This window comes from Rhagoletis zephyria, unplaced genomic scaffold (genome assembly GCF_001687245.7).
Source record: "Rhagoletis zephyria isolate East Lansing unplaced genomic scaffold, Rhagoletis_zephyria_1.1 Rzeph_scaffold_00648, whole genome shotgun sequence".
NCBI lineage: Eukaryota > Metazoa > Arthropoda > Insecta > Diptera > Tephritidae > Rhagoletis > Rhagoletis zephyria.
This window is the reverse complement of record NW_016157732.1, coordinates 2,763-18,825: the sequence shown is the minus strand read 5'-3', so window position 1 is coordinate 18,825 and position 16,063 is coordinate 2,763. Positions and strand designations below refer to the sequence as shown.

General features: G+C 40.1%; 1 protein-coding gene across 1 annotated transcript; it reads right to left on the bottom strand.

The window, feature by feature from the left end:
- Positions 1 to 590: 590 nt before the first annotated feature.
- On the bottom strand, positions 591 to 4,369 carry LOC108360894 (uncharacterized). The gene is made up of 3 exons (XM_017613355.1): positions 4,063 to 4,369; positions 1,810 to 3,413; positions 591 to 1,733 (listed from the first exon to the last, which is right to left on the bottom strand). The coding sequence occupies exons 1-3, from the start codon at positions 4,367 to 4,369 to the stop codon at positions 591 to 593; spliced, it is 3,054 nt and encodes a 1,017-aa protein (XP_017468844.1).
- Positions 4,370 to 16,063: the final 11,694 nt, after the last annotated feature.

Genomic DNA, 16,063 nt, shown 5'->3' with positions numbered 1-16,063 from the left:
AGCTTGGCTCCAACTATTGATGTTGCGGCGACGACGAATCGATAGGTAGCTTGCATACACGAGTTATGGCTCTCTTATATGTTCCATCAGCGGTTTTGATAAGAACCACTCGTACTGCACCATCTTTGCCGGCGAAAATATCGACCACTCTACCCAGTGGCCACTTCATAGGTGGTGAGGATTCTTCCTTGATAAGAACCAGGTCGTTCTTCTGCAAATTTTGACATGTAGTCTTCCACTTTGTGCGCTGCATCGTTCCCAAAAGCCTTGTTGTACTGATTGAACAATTTGGTACCTGGCGAGTAATCCGGTAGAAGTTTGTTGAAGCGATGGTTCGATGACAGTGGTGAGACTTCTGCCAACTAAGAAATGCGCAGGGGTAAGCGCACGAAGATCGTCGGGGCTCGAAGATAAAGGCGTTAGTGGGCGGCTGTTTATTATCGCTTCCGTTTGGCAGCAAACCGTGTGTAGCTCGTCAAATGTGAGCAGATGAGAGCCGACAGCGCGCCGTAGATAATACTTGGCACGCTTTACTGCGCTTTCCCATAGCCCACCGAAGTGGGGTGACCGTGGGGGTATGAATCTCCATTCTATGCCTTCTCCTGATTGCCTGATTGAACCTTATCGATGTGCTGTTGCGACGTGAATGCAGATAAAAGCTCTCGCAGCTCTCGATTTGCACCGACGAAATTTGTTGCATTATCAGAGAAGATTGTTCGACATTTGCCTCTGCGCGCAATGAAGCGCTTTAGGGCGGCAATGAACGATGGTGTGCTTAGGTCTGGTGCCAACTCCAGGTGCACCGCCTTTGTTGTGAAGCAGATAAACAGCGCTATGTACACTTTGAGGGGGCCCTTGCTTCTGATGCGTTGCGTGATCGTCAAAGGGCCGCAATAATCTACACCAGCTACTTCAAAGGGATGAGCGGGTTCCACACGTTCTCGAGGAAGTGCGCCCATGAGCTGTTGTTCCAGTTTGGGTTTGTTGCGATAACACAAAATGCAGTTGTGAATTACCTGTTTGATGATGCTTCGAGCATTGATAATCCAAAATCTATCGCGAAGAATGCTCAACAGAGTTTGGCAACCTGCATGGAGGTGTTGGCGATGAAACGCTTCAATGAGGGTACGCACGAATGGGTGCGTTTTTGGAAGAAGTATTGGATGCCTTGTGGTCCAAGGCAACGATGAGTTCGAAATTCTTCCACCAACCCGGATTATTTCGTCGTGTAGAAATGGCGATAATTGATGGAGCTTAGTACTACGACTAACTCCAGATGTGTGCAGTGACCTATGATCATCGGCGAACGCTACGAGCTGTATGTATCGACATACAGTCAACAACGAGTCGTATAGTTCTCTGGCAGTAATCGGTCCAGATTCAACAAAACGATGACGCAGCGACGAAGTAAACCGTCTGACGTAAGCGAAGATACGAAGAAGTTTGCCGTAGCTGTTCACGTACTTATGCTCAGCGATGATATCTTCTTGTAGCGATGATGTCACGGAAAAACAAAGCATTCGTTGCTCTGGAACTTCTTGTAAAGCGTCTACTGGATTGCGTGGCCAGCTGCTACTGTTCTTTGCCAGGAATGCTGGTCCATGAAACCACAAGTTATTACCGATGAGCCCCTCTACTGAAGCCCCACGTGACACCAAATCCGCTGGATGTAAGTCAGCCGTGATGCCATGTAAAGTCAGCCGTGATGCGCCGAATTTTTGCCACCCGGTTAGCTACGAACGTGGTCCAGTGATGTGGTTCACGCTGCAACCATGATAAGGTGATCGTTGAGTCAGACTAGCAGTGTACATTGCTAGGCCGCGCGCTATATGTCTCCAAGACCGACTGAAGCAGCTCTGAGAGTAGCAGAGCTGCGCATAGTTCCAATTTGGGCAAGGTGATTTCCTTCGTTGGTGCCACTCGTGACTTAGCGCAAATAAGCGTTGACTGCACCGCGTTGTCATTGTGAGAGACAGCATAAATACAGGCCCCATATGCCTTACCGCTTGCATCCGCAAAGGCATGTAGGTTAGTGTTATTGTTAAAGCATACATACCGTGGCACTTTAATGCGGTTGACGAGGGCTAGTTTTTGGCATATGCTCTCCCATTCTGTGCAAATAGAGAGCGGTACACTTTCATCCCACGCTAAACGCAGTTTCCAGAGGTGTTGCATCAAAATTTTGCACTTAACGATGATAAGATTAAGTACGCCTAGGGGGTCGAAGAAACTTGCCACTTGTGCTAATATGGTACGTTTGGTAGCCTTCGGTGAAGTGTGTTGCGACGAATTGTACGAGAAGAGGAATTGATCGCTAGTTGGTGACCATTTCAACCCAAGCGCCTTTATGTAGGTCATGTCATCAACTGTGATAATCTCCTCCATGTCCACGCTGGGTATGCCTGCAATAATTTCGCTGCAGTTAGAGGCGAATTTGCGAAGGGGGAAGCCTCCCGATGCTAGTAATGCGGTGACTTCAGATTTTATTCTGATAACTTCTTCTACAGTAGACCCTCCTGTCATTAAATTGTCCACGTAGAAGTCCCGAAGGGTGATTCGATCTCCTACGGGGTAGGCTTTCATGTTTTCGCGTGCAAGTTGCTGCAAACAACGAACTGCCAAGAATGGAGCGCAACTGGTGCCGTATGTTACAGTTTGCAGTTGAAATGTCGTTAGCGGTTCTGAAGGTGAATTGCGCCACAAAATACACTGCCATTTGGCGTCACGTGAGTCAACGATGATTTGCCGATACATTTTGGCAATATCAGCCATTAAGACGAAGCGATGAGTTCGAAAACGAAGGAGAATTTTAACTATGTCATCTTGTAGTGTGGGCCCTACGTGTAGAATGTCATTCAGCGCTTTTCCATTGGACGTGCGGCATGAAGCGTCGAATACCACACGTAGCTTGGTTGTCGAACTATCCACCTTCACAACACAGTGGTGGGGAATGTAGGTACCCACCTTCGACGTCAATTCCCTTGGATCAACCATGTGTTTTAGCTCACTATACTCGTTCATGAACGCCTTGTACTCTTGCCGCATCTCCTCGTTGCTTTCTAGTCTCCTTTCTATTGCGAAAAATCTTCGGCGAGCAGTTTCCAGTGAATTGCCTAACCCAGCGGGATTTTCGATGAAGGGGAGGCGTACGATGAATTTGTTGGTGAGCAAGCAGCGCGTAGTATTTCGGAGAAAATGTTCTTCACATTCATGCTCTGTAATTGCGCGCACCAGCGATAGTTTATAACAGTTATCTTCTATCTCCCAGAATTTTTCCAAGCGGGCTTCCAGCGATGAGTTCGTGAGTGAAGATGACTCGTTATGAGGCAAGGACGACGATGTTAACCCGATGATGACGAGAGTGGGGAATGTGAAGTGAGAGCTCCAGCAACAATCCAGCCCAACTGTGTCTTCTGCAGTGTGGGTAGATTTTTGTGCGACTTTATTTGCCCCACCGAAAGAATTTCGAAGAAAACGCTCGCACCAAGAAGCAGACAATAGCACCGGGGATATAAAAGCTGGTGTCGGCTAAATTTATGTTTTTGGGTATTCCCCAGCGAACAATATCGATAGTGGTTCGTGGCTGAGACGATGAAATCGATGGCATGATAACCGCTTCCAATAACGATGAAAAACCCGTATGCAGGGATTTGAGTCCGACAACAGCTATGTACTTTGCTTTAGTTCATAGCGCTCCTATTCCACTGATTTCCATGGCGATTTTGGTGCGAGAAGCCTTCAGCATCTGGCGATGCGCTCGGAAACGAAGTTTAACTGAGATGCCGAGTCAAGCAGCGCACGAGCCATGACCGAGGTGCCACGATTGTTGTGAAGTTGCACTATTGCAGTAGCAAGGATGACTCATTAACTGGTCGATGAGCGTGCAGCGCCACTGCTTGTGCTTGCGTGGACTCTTGTGCAGACGACGTGGAAGGTGGAGTACGATGAAGTAGAGAATGATGACTTACCTTGCAGTATTGGCACCGATTGTTTGATGCTGCTGATACGTGGCCTTTACTCAGACAGTTCAAGCAAAGGGTTTTCTTCTTAGCAAGATCATACCTCTGCATTGGATCCATGGCGGTGAATTTGTCACATTTGAATGCACTGTGTGTGGCGAGTTCATCGCATAGTGGGCATTTGTGTTGCTCGATGACGTGACCAATGCTGAACTAACCTTCGATGAACGGGCGGGGGTTTTTGCGGCCGGGACCTTACCCGATGCGCTTCTGTTGGCCTTTACCATGTTAACTGTTTGGCAGCGTCGCTCAATGAACGAAGCTAGATCATCCCACGATGGAAGTTGGAGCGAAGTATTTGCTGAATTGTCCCACTTGGCTGACACTTCTTCTTCCCATTTGAGCTGCATTTCTGATCCAACTTTGCCACGATGAGATGGAGTAAAATCCCGTCAGCGATTTGACTGCGCGATGCCAATGACTGTATGGCACGTAGATGAGCGTTAATGGAATCGATGAATTCCCGAAGAGAAACGACGGTTGGGTGACTGAGTGCCCCATTATCGAAGATAGCTTGCAGGTGTGATTGAAAATATACCATTAAGTAAAGCAATTACCGCGTGTAATTGTTCGTACTCAGACTGGATAACGAAGCGCTGTACTAAGCAACGCAATGAAATTTCTCAATATCATCAAGTCCAGCATTGTTGTGCACAAGGACTTTAAACATGTTGTAGAAGTCTAGCCACTCAGTATGCCGCTAAATTTAGTAAGCTGCAGCTTAGGCAAACTATGCCGGGCTGGCGGTGACGACGAAGAATTTAGTGCAGGGACTATGGTGCTACTGAGGCAATCACTTCTTCGAAGTACAGCTAGACGTTCGACGATGGTACTTTTCACCTCACAAAAAGACTCTTCGAAGACGATGCGATGATCCAATTCAAATTGCGAGTCATCTAGAAACTCCAGCTCTGATTGCAAGCGCTCGAAAGTGGTGAAATGATGCTCGAGGAGCGCTAGCTTAGTCTCGAGTTGCGAGGGTGTCATGGCGTTGAGGTGAAGCAAGTTTTCACGTAGATCAGCAACTCGACAGCATAACTGTTCTCGCTGCAGCTCCTTAACGCGAATGTTGTTGTTGCTGCTTGACCTTGGTGGTGTCGCCGCGTCGCCAACCTGTGGATCTGCTTTGCCCTCTGCATCCATTATCAAGGCAAAAATTTTTTATGTTTAAAGTTAAGTGGTCAGATTTCACGATGCGAAAATACAGAAAATTAACTGCGATTGCCGTTCGATCCGGCTCGAAGGACCTTGGTCGAGCCGAGTAATGGTTTTTACCGGCTGTCGAATGCAAAAAAATAATTTAACAAATTGAAGTCTGGTTTTATGCCTTTATTGCTCCGTACGCTAGGAGATCTTCAAATGGACTGTACAGACAATTTCTTAAACTATTTGCTTATGCTTAAATATTAATAACGACGAATAGCGGGAGAAGAGCGATATGGAAATGTGCGGTTTAGCGATGCTTATTGTTGTTTGTGCAGCGAAGAATTTATAACCGCTACGACGAGTGACGCGCGCAACGATGGTCCAAAAATTGTGTTGTTTATGCACGCACCTTTGCATAAGCTGCTGATTAGCGGTGCGTTAGCAACAACAATGAAGTGCAATGCAGCGACGAATGTGCAATGTAGAGCGACCGAAGCATGAGTAATGAAAAGTATGAGCCAGTGGCGTAGCTATCGAAAACGAAAGTGCAAAGGGTTTGCGACGACAAGTATAGTGAGAGCTTAACGCTCGAACAGGTTGTTTAGGTAAAAAACTTGTATAACTATGTGAGAAAAGGGGTTTTCAAGTAGACGCAAATAACTTTTGTGATATTTCTGGTTACATCATGTAGTTGAACGCTTGCACAAACCTGAAGACCTCGTAGGCAAAAGAGTATTTATACTCTGATATTTACTTGAATTTATGTAGTGCGAACTTAGAGACTGAAGAGATATGGGTTTTGATTGCCAAGTGTTTCCCAACGAAACAATCTTACAAAAGTAAAAATGGAAGATGGTGAATGACTCACTCTACGACAGCTTAGTGATTCGACCCTGAGGAACAGCAAGAATACATTCGCTAGATGTTAGAAGAATTAGGCGAGGAAAATAGTGACGGAGAGCCTTTCGTATCTGAAGAGATTGTGGAGGACGAATTTGATGTAACTCCAGATGACTCCGATATAGAAGAAATCCAGTCACCAGAATACGACCCGGAAGACGAAAGTGAAGATGAGAAAAGGACGACAGACCAGGTTAAACCGGGGAAACTATTCTGACAAGATGGAAAAACTTGGTATGCTGTACCACCACAAACTGCCAGCTTCGAACCCACAACAAATTCAGGTCGGCAAACAATGGACAAGCTCGTGCCGAAGAAAAATAAATCAGTTGTAATACTTTCAGGAATGCGTTACAAACCCGAAGTTAGAGGTCTTAAGAAAAAGTCACTTTTGATATTAAATCACAACAAAACCAAAGGGGACGTTAATAACATGGTTAAACGCTTAGCAGAATATTCATACAAGCGGCGAACGAATAAATGTCCTTTACCATTATGTTATAATATCCTGGACGTGGCTGTCTTAGCTACGTATGTACATAATTTACGTGGAGACAACCCACAGCAGAAGGCTTCTACAAAGCGACGTGTGATGTTCCTTCAACAACTTTGTAAGCACCTGGCGAAACCTGAAATAGAAGTAGAAGCTACTAATCGATGGCTGAGTGGAAGATCGACTTATCTCGGCAGTCAGTTCAAAAACGCTCTATCTCAGAAAACTTTTCAAGAACGCCCTATTTCAGAATTTGATTGAAGAACGCCCTATTTCAGAATTTTATTGAAAAACACCCTATCTAAGAATTTGGTTGAAGATCGATCAAACGAAAATACACTGAAAATTTGCTGAGATAGGGCGTTTTGGAATCGGCAGCTGAGATAGGGCGTTCTTCAATCAAATTCTGAGATAGGATGCTTTTTAATAAAATTCTGAAATAGAGCGTTGTTGAAAAATTTTCTGAGATATGGCTGTCGAGATAGGTCGATCTTCCACTCAGCCATCGTAATAGTCGAATAAGCAGAATATTCTCTATGCGCAACGCCATTGAAGCAATGAACGGCGGTCCTTTGAGGATAATGGATGTTGCACTAGGAGGCGATGAAGAACGTGACACTACAGGCAGAATAAAATCAAAGGTTCATTGTTATACATAGGCTCCAAACGACGTCCAACAAAAAAGCCTGCATATTGTGCAAAAAAATCGTTTGTGCAAAACATTCTGCTAATTTGCCGCAATGCAATATATGTAACTAAAAAGTTTATAATTTCCAATTTATTAATATTATTTTTATTTTACATGTATCATAATATTATATTATCATTATATTCTTGTACTATATTAAGAAATTTATTCGTAATAAAGTTTACTTTTCAAGTGTATCAACATATTTGCATGCATTTTCACATACATACCCGGGTATGCAGCTGTTGATGTAAGGGGTAAAAGTCGAAANTGTCGAGATAGGTCGATCTTCCACTCAGCCATCGTAATAGTCGAATAAGCAGAATATTCTCTATGCGCNGTTTTCGAACTGGCTGTCGAGATAGGTCGATGTTCCACTCAGCCATCGTAATAGTCGAATAAGCAGAATATTCTCTATGCGCAACGCCATTGAAGCAATGAACGGCGGTCCTTTGAGGATAATGGATGTTGCACTAGGAGGCGATGAAGAACGTGACACTACAGGCAGAATAAAATCAAAGGTTCATTGTTATACATAGGCTCCAAACGACGTCCAACAAAAAAGCCTGCATATTGTGCAAAAAAATCGTTTGTGCAAAACATTCTGCTAATTTGCCGCAATGCAATATATGTAACTAAAAAGTTTATAATTTCCAATTTATTAATATTATTTTTATTTTACATGTATCATAATATTATATTATCATTATATTCTTGTACTATATTAAGAAATTTATTCGTAATAAAGTTTACTTTTCAAGTGTATCAACATATTTGCATGCATTTTCACATACATACCCGGGTATGCAGCTGTTGATGTAAGGGGTAAAAGTCGAAAAATGGCCAGATCTCAGGTCCAGGTGGTCCAATCCAACTCAGACATGGGAATATGGTGTAGAATACTTTTGTTGAGGATATCATGAAATTTCAAGTTAATCCGATGTATAGTTTCCAAGAAAGAGCAATTTGAAAACGCAAATCATACCCGGGTATGTTGCCGTTGACATAAAGGTTAAATATAGCTTTTCCACCTTTCTGAAAACCACCATTGGTAAGAACAGGTGGGTTTACCAGTGATCGAACTTAAAAAATTCCGTGTGGTAGAATCTGGGGAAAAATGTGGTAGATCTTAGTTTTTGGATAATTTATTATTTGTTAATCTTGTTTGATGTATTACGAAACAGAAAATATAATAAGTATTTATAGTGTCGGACAAATTAATAGAGTCGCGACAATTTGCCAAGTTTTGACTATTTTTCTTTTGTTTGTTATCTAAAAATGGTAGTCAAATTGCCTGCTTTCCACTCATCAAAAAAGATACTGACGTCAAAAAGCTAAGGAAAATTAACTTTAAGCTTGGTGTTTTACCGTCGCTCTTAGATACGATTTTAAATCCAGGGCGTCTTAAAGTTCGATTGTTTCAATTTATCCAAAGAGAAGTCGTGAGGAGCAATGATGCCTAGCAATTAACCAATATAAGTGTTTGCGTTTACAAAGATGTAAGGATCTATTTTCAAAATATGGGTGGCACGCGTACCAAGTCGGAGGCTATCCGAACCTTCAGTGCTCATCTTGACTATGATGTCTTTGTCCTAATCGAAACTTGGCTAAGTCCTGATTTTTACGATCAAGAATTTTTCGACTCAAAATTCTTTAATGTTAAAGACCGAGATGCAGTTAAAACAGGCCGCTCGCTAGGCGGTGGAGTGCTAATAGCTGTGAAACGTAACTTACGGGCATTTCAAATAAATCTTTGCAATTCTGATGCCATTCTGGATCTGTTGTGTATCTGCATAAAAGGCTCCTCAACGTATGGATCCCTGTATCTTATTGCCTCATGTATTCCGCCGAGCAGTACCTTCGACATTTACAAATCCCATACTGACAACATAATACACTTGGTTCAAAATAAATTAGGTGCCAATCACTTGTGCGTTCTTGGCGATTTCAACCTTCCTAGCATCATTTGGTCTGGAAAGTACTCCAACTTCGGCCTAATACCAACTAACGTTACTGCACCTCATGAAACATATTGTTTAGAAAATATTTTAAGTCTTGAGTTCAAATTAATAATTTTAATAGTCAGCTTAACAGAGTTCTTGATCTGGTTTTCGTTAGTTCAAATATCAATACCTCGATTTTCCAATGTCATTCAGCAATCTCTCCTGTGAATAAGCACCATATTCCTTTGTTTCTTACAGTTGAATTCTACGAATTTCTTGAGTTCCATTGCATCATTCATCAATAAGCTTGTGACATAAAAATAGTGATCGTCGTATCTTCGTAGGCATTAAATAAACTAAGGATTGAGACTTACACGTGACTTGAAAAATTGATGGTTTTCACGGATATGTGCCAGCATTTCAATNTCATAAAAATAGTGATCCTCGTATCTTCGTAGGCATTAAATAAACTAAGGTTTGAGACTTACACGTGACTTGAAAAATTGATGGTTTTCACGGATATGTGCCAGCATTTCAATAATTTAAACGTAAAGGCTTTTATAAAACTGTTATAATTATGATAGATTTTATTCGAATTTTTGAGGCTAAACTGAAAGTTCTTGGTAAAAATAATGGGCCTCGTGCTTTAAAATTGAACAAATTCTTGAGTTAGAGCTCACTCCGCTTTTAATGCAAGAAGCATATTGTTTTCAAAAATTTCAGATGTTTCTCAAACTTAAAAAATTCTAACTACGACCTGGATTTAGATGAAAAAACGCGACGGATCAAGAGTCACTGTAGAGTTTTCTTTGGCAATAAATTATGTCATAGAAGAATTTTCATCGAGGTTTTCTGAACTCAAGGAGTTATCGGAAACACACAAATTTATTACGCATCCTGATGTGACTTCACCTGATAAACTGAAATTGTCTAAATTTGATTGGTTGGAAACCGAAGATTTTGAAATACATCTAATTGTGTACCAATGTAATTTAATATGGCCTAAAAACTTTGTCGAAACAAGGAAGGAGTTGGATGTATAGAATTGACAACAACCACCACGCTGTCAAGTATAAATAGCGGCAAATCAGCTGCACTTGATAGTAGTTGGTTGAATAAGGAAAATGAATTAGAAACAAGAGTTTACAGGGTGTACATAGCTCAGTGGTTAACGCTTCTGACTTTGCACTTCGAATACGCAGGTTCGATCCCTGCTGAAATCTAGAAAAAAGAAGTCTGATGAGGAGATGTGGTGATCTCCGAAATAGCTGCTATAACTTCTACCGCTTAGACTTAGTTGCTTTTTCAAATTTTCCTAATAAACAATCGTGGGACAAAGCTCAATAAAAATATTTAAAAAAAATTAAATAAAATGTTAATAAGCCACAATAACATTGAAAAATTTCTATTGAGTCTTCCTAAAACTAATATTAAAAATCAGCTAATGCGGTAAAATCTATGATCTACCAACCCATGTTTGCGTGTCTTAATATTTACTAGTAAACTCTAAGATTTACTAATATACGGGCTTTTAAAGTAACAGACAGTGTTGCCACGGACAAATTTTTTTTTCCTACCAAGACCGACCAAAACCTACCAAAATTAACCAAACCTAAAACATTGCTAGTACAATAAAAACCAATTATGTTATTATTATTACGTCGGGAATACTCGCGCTGCGCCGTAAAAACATCTATTGAGCTAAACCGTACCTTATCGCTTGTTTTCATTTTGTCAAATTCAATGACATTTGTCGTCAAATAAGTGAAAACACATTGTCATGTGGAAATAGAAAGCGGTATATCTATTGATTTCGATCAGGATAGGTCTTAAGCCATATAAATGCGCTGCTAAATCGGCTATCTGTTTGTTTTTGACCCACTATATCATAGATGTCACCAGCCCACAAAACATGCAAGCGCATTTGGGCTCCACGCTTTGCGAGACAGTCAGCCCTTTCGCTACATTCGAACCCTTCATGTCCCCGAACCCATTACAGCGTTATGCTATTGTGGCCCCCCAGCCGTCCAAAAACCTTGATTCCGTTTTAAAAGAGTCTAAAGTCTTTACCTCTGTCTTACTATCCGACATAATATTTACTCTGGCCCATTTCTCCTTCTATCAAGAAGTTTGAATTTTGGTCCAAGTATGCCTGCCCAGTACTCCCGCCGTCCATCGCGATCCGTCGGTATACCATACTTGGGAACCTTCAATCATAGTTACTATCGCTTCACAGCAGTCTCTTTCAGGAATTCTGACCTTGTAGGTTTGTAGAAAGATGACTTGGGATAATCTAGGAATGGCTTGAGAACCTCCCAATGACTCCGAAGGTCTTGCTGATCGTATTGGGTAGCCGTAGTGTGCTCCAGTAGNCCACAGCAGTCTCTTTCAGGAATTCTGACCATGTAGGTTTGTAGAAAGATGACTTGGGATAATCTAGGAATGGCTTGAGAACCTCCGAAGGTCTTGCTGATCGTATTGGGTAGCCGTAGTGTGCTCCAGTAGGCTTCTTTTTCTCTTTTTCAATCAGTAGGTGCTCAAGGTGACACCCGCGTTTACGTGCCTAGTTTTTGGCCACTAGGCCAATGCCTCACATGTAGACACTTTACTTCCGTATTGAAATACCAATACGGTAGTTGTGGTGATATTCCCCAAGTCTTGCCATGAGGTCTATAACAGGCCTTGTCGGTGACATTCGAGAGATGCGAATTCCAATTGAGCTTTCGCCTCTTCTGATAATTAAATTTCTGTCCCTGCTAAGGTGGGTCTAGTCCAGTGGTGCACAGCGCTGGCAGAGCTTCCAATACAAGTGAAACATTTTTGTCTCAGTATGTGTGTACTCAAAAAAACAACTTGCGCATGAACTACTTACTGCATGAAGTGCGAACGCAAACTGGCTGGCTGCTAGCGTCGCAAAAGTTCGGTAGCTTCGTACACACGACTTGTACGTGAAAGCCGAGTGGCTCCATTTGGCTCACGTGTTCACCACTGGTCTAGTCAAGTTGACTTTCCTTCTTTTGTTAAAAGGCAAAATGGTGGATTTCAGTGAGTTTATTGGCAAGCCCTTTTAAGCGCACCAATCTTCGGTACATATACATAAGTATCAAACATGGCCTTTAAACATTAATAATGATGATATTATCATCTCGAACACACTCTTTTGTCATTAAGGGCAACAGAAAGTTTGTTTCTTTGGTTTAAAATGAGGTATGTAATCTAATATCTTATATACATATATAAATAGGCAATCATGTTTTCTTTACACCCCTTTTACGGCTAAACTATACTTCTAAGGTATAAACAATTACATATGTATCATTAGAAAGGTATTTTGATGCTGATGGGCAGACAATTTTTAAAATTCCAAATTAGTTGTATATAAAGCGAAAAAAAACAAGTAATTTTTAGCAAAAAAAACCTATATTCAACAATTTTTATTGAGCTCGATGCCGTTTTTAATGAAAAACTTATTGGGGAAAAGCAACAATAATTTGAAAAAAACCGACTTAAAAAAAATATATATATATCTATATATTTCATGATTCAATGATCGGATCTAAACCAAATTAGCATGGGACCTCCTCTGATACACTTCCTTTCCGTAGAATTATCGAAGTTGGTTGACGTGGTCCAAAGTTATGCGGTAACATACGTAAAAAAAAACAAAAAAAAATATTCCGACGAACTGATAACCTCCTCCTTTTTTGGAAGTCGGTTAAAAATCAATTCAAAAGTGGCAGCTATACCAATGCAAAAAATGTGCATGGTTGGGCCGGAAATGCCTCCTAAATGTATGCTTTAATATTGATACTGACTTACAGAAACGTGCTAAGCAGCAGTTTAGGAATAAGATATATGTATGTACATGACTAGATTAAAAGACTCAAACAAGGAAGAAGGTAAAGTTGAGTATGTGGAAGAAGAAAGGGATAAATGCAGAGATTAAAATAAAAGTAAAGAAATCTAAACATAAAAACAAAGAGGAAGGTAAATTTAAATACTTAATATAATAGCAACGGTGTGGGTGAATATTTAGATAAAGAAAAGAATAAAGATAAAGATCTGAATTAAATTCAAGGAAGTTATAAATATAAACATTAAAAAGATACAAAAACGGCGGAGACAAAGATAGAGATAAAGGTAGAGACAAAAAAGATAAAAAGATAAAATTGAAGAATAACATGTTATGTTGTGCTGTGTTGTATTGTATAGTGTTGTGTTGGGTGATTTCTTGCTGTGTTATGTNGAAAAAGATAAAATTGAAGAATAACATGTTATGTTGTGCTGTGTTGTATTGTGTTGTATTGTATAGTGTTGTGTTGGGTGATTTCTTGCTGTGTTATGTGGTGTTGTGTTGTTTTGTGCTGTGTGATGTGGTGTGGTGTGGTGTTTTATTGTTTTGTATTATGTTATGTTATATTGTGTTGTGCTCGGCGTTGCCAGGTTGACATTTTTAACGTCATTTAGACGTTTTTTGTATCCCGTTGACGTTTGGACGTTTTTTGTGTAAAAAATGACGTTTTTTAACTTCCCAGTAATTTTTCTTTTTGACGGTAAGGGTCTTGTAAGTAGAACTGGTTTTGAATTACTTTCTTAAAAAATCTTTACAAGCTTTGTGTTTCGCAGCAGCTGCTTCAAAAGATATTTATTCTTTGGACACAGATGACTTAAATATGATGCAAACCAAGCGTACGCGCACTTTTTTTTTTGGATCTTGGACTAAGGATCCCGTGTTCAAAGGCTGGTTGTGTAAACACTTAAGGTTACGAGGCTTATTGTAATGTTTGCAATAGGCACATTAAAAGCCAAATCAGGAAAAGCTGGTCTATTGCAACACGCACGCTCGCAAAAGCATCAAAAAAGCTGTAGCGGCATAAAAAGTCAGAAAAAACTAGGCGACTTTTTAAGGCTTCATTNGAGCGTAAGCATCACATGCAAACAGCGTTGCCAGGTTGACCTTTTTAACGTCATTTGGACGTTTTTTGTATCCCGTTGACGTTTGGACGTTTTTTGTGTAAAAAATTACGTTTTTTAACTTCCCAGTAATTTTTCTTTTTGACGGTAAGGGTCTTGTAAGTAGAACTGATTTTGAATTACTTTCTTAAAAAAGCTTTACAAGCTTTGTGTTTTGCAGCAGCTGCTTTGGACACAGATGACTTAAATATGATGCAAACCAAGCGTACGCGCACTTTTTTTTTTGGATCTTGGGCTAAGGATCCCGTGTTCAAAGGCTGGTTGTGTAAACACTTGAGGTTACGAGGCTTATTGTAATGTTTGCAATAGGCATATTAAAAGCCAAATCAGGAAAAGCTGATCTATTGACTCGCACGCTCGCAAAAGCATCAAAAAAGATGTAGCGGGATAAAAAGTCAGAAAAAAAGGCGACTTTTTTAAGACTTCATTGAAAATGTAATGAACGCAAAAAACGCTGAAATATTGCTATGCTCCTTCTTAGCAGAACGTAATTTAGCATTTTCGACAACNAAGCTGTAGCGGCATAAAAAGTCAGAAAAAACTAGGCGACTTTTTAAGGCTTCATTTAAAATGTATCGAACGCTAAAAAGGCTGAAATATTGCTATGCTCCTTCTTAGCAGAACGTATTTTAGCATTTTCGACAACCGACCCCTAACCAAATACCTACTAGAAAAAAAAATTATTAAAAATCAACGCGATTATTTAGCCCATTCAAACTGGCACATTATTGCCCTGAAATTTAATGGGCTATCAAACTGCATATTCAAACAAATTCTAAAAAATCTGAATAAAAAGTTGAAAATCTAGCTGAAACTTTACNTTATCAAACTGCATACATAAAAAAATTCTAAAAAATCTGAATAAAAAGTTCAAAATCTAGCTGAAACATTACAGATTTTTTATAACTTTTTTCACAAAGTTTGAAATGTGGATTTATATTTTATTTGTTATATAATGAGCTTGGCTTTTATGGAAAAATAATAAACATTAAATAAACAAAAGAGAAACAGCCAAAATCGATCGAAATGTTGATGACTTAATCAGCTGGTCACAAGCATATGTATAAAATGATCTTAATATTAACGATCTCAAACCAGTTTACAATGAATTTTAAATGTGCTCTGTCGCAATGACATTTCAATATACCTTACATACATATCTATCTACCTTTGTACACAACAAAAGTTTAATAAGACGAATTTTTTGTACATTCATTTGAAAAAGACGTTTTTGGATAGGAAATAACGTTTTTTCAGACCAAGAGGGACGTTTTCTCATGCCGAAGACCTGGCAACACTGCATGCAAATACATGCGAGAGCGTAACAAAGCGAACGCAAATTCATTCAAACGTACNATATGTACCTTTGTATACAATAATATTACATTTACATTGAGCCCAAATGCGTCATTTGGGCGAGAANAGTAGAAATTTGATGCATACGACATCGCTGTTGGTGGAATGAACTTGCTACTGTGTATACATGCCAGTATAACCCTTCGATTTGTGAGAAGGTCCCTAGGGACCTTTTCGTATTTCATGTGCCTATATCTTTTTGTTCAATGCATTTTTGAAAAGAATTTATACATGTATTCCAAGAATAAATTAAGCTGAATCGTTTAAAATAAGTTTCGAAGGGATACGGGATCACGTTCGAGTGTTATTGAGATTTCAACATATATAGTACGGGGATTAGTGACAAGGTCCCTAGGGACCTTGTACAATTTTAGAAGAAATAAAAAGTTACTTGCATTTAAAAAAAAAAGAATTTATACATGTATTCCAAGAATAAATTAAGCTGAATCGTTTAAAATAAGTTTCGAAGGGATACGGGATCACGTTCGAGTGTTATTGAGATTTCAACATATATAGTACGGGGATTAGTGACAAGGTCCCTAGG

What these genes read in the sequence shown, in the direction of transcription:
- LOC108360894 (XM_017613355.1), bottom strand. Translation starts at nt 4,369, where the DNA reads ATGCAGCTCAAATGGGAAGAAGAAGTGTCAGCCAAGTGGGACAATTCA. An exon ending in GCCATGGATCCAATGCAGAG is followed by an intron (nt 3,414 to 4,062) that starts GTATGATCTTGC and finishes CCCACACTGCAG; the next exon opens with AAGACACAGTTGGGCTGGAT. An exon ending in ATAGCGCGCGGCCTAGCAAT is followed by an intron (nt 1,734 to 1,809) that starts GTACACTGCTAG and finishes CCACGTTCGTAG; the next exon opens with CTAACCGGGTGGCAAAAATT.